Source organism: Orycteropus afer, unplaced genomic scaffold (genome assembly GCF_000298275.1).
Source record: "Orycteropus afer afer isolate SDZICR_OR568_19922 unplaced genomic scaffold, OryAfe1.0 scaffold00028, whole genome shotgun sequence".
Lineage (NCBI taxonomy): Eukaryota > Metazoa > Chordata > Mammalia > Tubulidentata > Orycteropodidae > Orycteropus > Orycteropus afer.
The window spans coordinates 6,286,402-6,288,350 of NW_006921615.1; the positions used below are offsets into that span (position 1 = coordinate 6,286,402).

Consider the following 1,949-nt stretch of genomic DNA (forward strand, 5'->3'; position numbering starts at 1 on the left):
AGGGGCGCCGGCAGGACCAGACCCCAGCCGGCAACGCGCTAATCCCCGCCTCACACCCTGTCCCCAACTCGGTCCCTAACGGAAAGTTCAGCTTCGGATTCGTTTTAAAAAAGAAATCAGAAGGGGTAAGGGGGGGTGTGTGTGTTTAGGACACCGGGAGGCAGTAAAGAGAAGGGGCAACTTCTCCTTGGGAAACCGCCTCCTACCGAGACCCGAAAGCTGAAGCACCCGAGTTCGTTCGAGGTGGTTTTTTCCTCTCCTTTTTTTCCCCCTCTGCTGATTAAAGAGACGGACCTTGGTCCTGGCTGCTCCCGCTGCTGGGTGACAAGAGCCAGTGCTGCCGCCGCCGCCTCCTCAGCCGCCGCCTCCCCTCTCTCCCTCCCGCCTCCCTCTCCCCGGCCGCATTCCCTGCCTCCTTCCTCCTTCCCAGCACCATGGAGTTCTCCGAAAGGAAAAGAAGCAGGAAATCCCAAAGCTTCAAACTGGTGAACCGAGGTAAGCGGCGGGCCAGGGGCGGGGACCGGGGGTCGTGCGGGTCGGCGCTGGCGGCGGAGAAAGGACTTCGCGCGGCGTAAACATCCTCGCGCCGGGCCCCGCGGCCCCTTGCCCTCGGCGGCGGGCTTCAACTCTGGGGGCTTGTCTTCCTGGACCCCCAAACTCCCTTCCCAAGCGGGGTGTCGGAGGAGGGGCCGCAGCGTAGGGGGGGCTGCGCCCGCACGAGCCCGACAGCAAGGAAAGTTGTGCGGGGGGAGGCAGGATGTTATTTAACGTAAACAAGTCGGAGGGCATATCAGGAAATTAGCAAACAATGACACTTGGGGAGCAAAGAGCCTTCTTTGGTATTCCACTCCTGTGGCTAGGTTAAGGGGTGGGGGAGAATTGCCTATCCATCAGGCCGTGCTGGTACGAATCCGGACGAATGATTTTTTTTTTTTTTTAACCCCCTAAAAAGAAAGGAAAAAGGTGGTTGTTGTTTTAAGAAGAAGGAAAAAAAATTTCATTAGGTGTCCAAGCCCAGATAAGAATTGTTGACATCCAGCATCTTCTCTAGATATGTGATTTGGGTTGGAAAGATGTTTTAGAATAGACCACTTACCAGTCAGATAAGTATCTACAAAAAAAGAAAGAAAGAAACCCTTCTAGTTCCTGATCATTTAACAGGTGTACACCACAGGCTTTGGGTTTGGGTTATTTTATTAGAAGAGGGTAAAGTTAAATAGAGTCGTGTCTGTGGCTCTTCAGTTACTTATTTTCCTGATTGGACTTTTTAAAAAATGGTAAGTAAAAATAAGAACAGACATACAAATATGTCTCTCAAAATGCATTGTGTCTTCTTAAATTAGAGGTAGGTGACTTTTTTCATTGTTAATGTCACAAATTAGAATAATGAGTTTAGAACCATCCTTTTTAAATATCTTTTTTGAGTCAACTTGAAGTCCAAACAAAACCACAGAACTATCCACTTTTCCACTGGTCTTTTATCTAGAGTTGGCATCTAAAAAAGTTGAGAGCAAAAACGATTGTTTTAAGTACCTGGAGTGGTCACATATAAACTGATGAAAATTTGAGGGCTATTGCAAGTAATGGTGTTCTTCAAAGTAAACTAAGCTAACCGATGTGGATTCAGTAAAGCCTACATTGGTTTAGTCTGGAAATGCTTTGATTATAGACATTTTGAAGATCTAATCATCTCTTTCCCCAAAATTTAGTTTGGAAACTTTAATGAAATAGGCCAAAATAGTTTTATATATTCAAAATATTTGGCTCTTTCCTCTTTCTGTATATATACATATGTGTGTGTGTGTATGTGTGTGTGTGTGTATATATATATATATATATATATATATATATATATGTATATATATATATAAATTTTACCCCCCTAGCTGATTAGTGAATTATTTGTACTTTAAAAGTCTCTCCATATGTGACTAGAGTGTTGGTGCTAC

The 1,949-nt window shown here is 45.5% G+C and overlaps 1 protein-coding gene across 1 annotated transcript in view; it reads left to right on the forward strand.

Annotated features, from left to right (window-relative positions):
- Positions 1–434: 434 nt before the first annotated feature.
- Positions 435–1,949, forward strand: part of BEND7 (BEN domain containing 7) — a 122,420-nt gene continuing 120,905 nt past the window's right edge. Inside the window, exon 1 of the mRNA XM_042780227.1 lies at positions 435–495. Coding sequence (XP_042636161.1) covers positions 435–495 — 61 coding nt within the window. The remainder of the gene's footprint in view (positions 496–1,949) is intronic.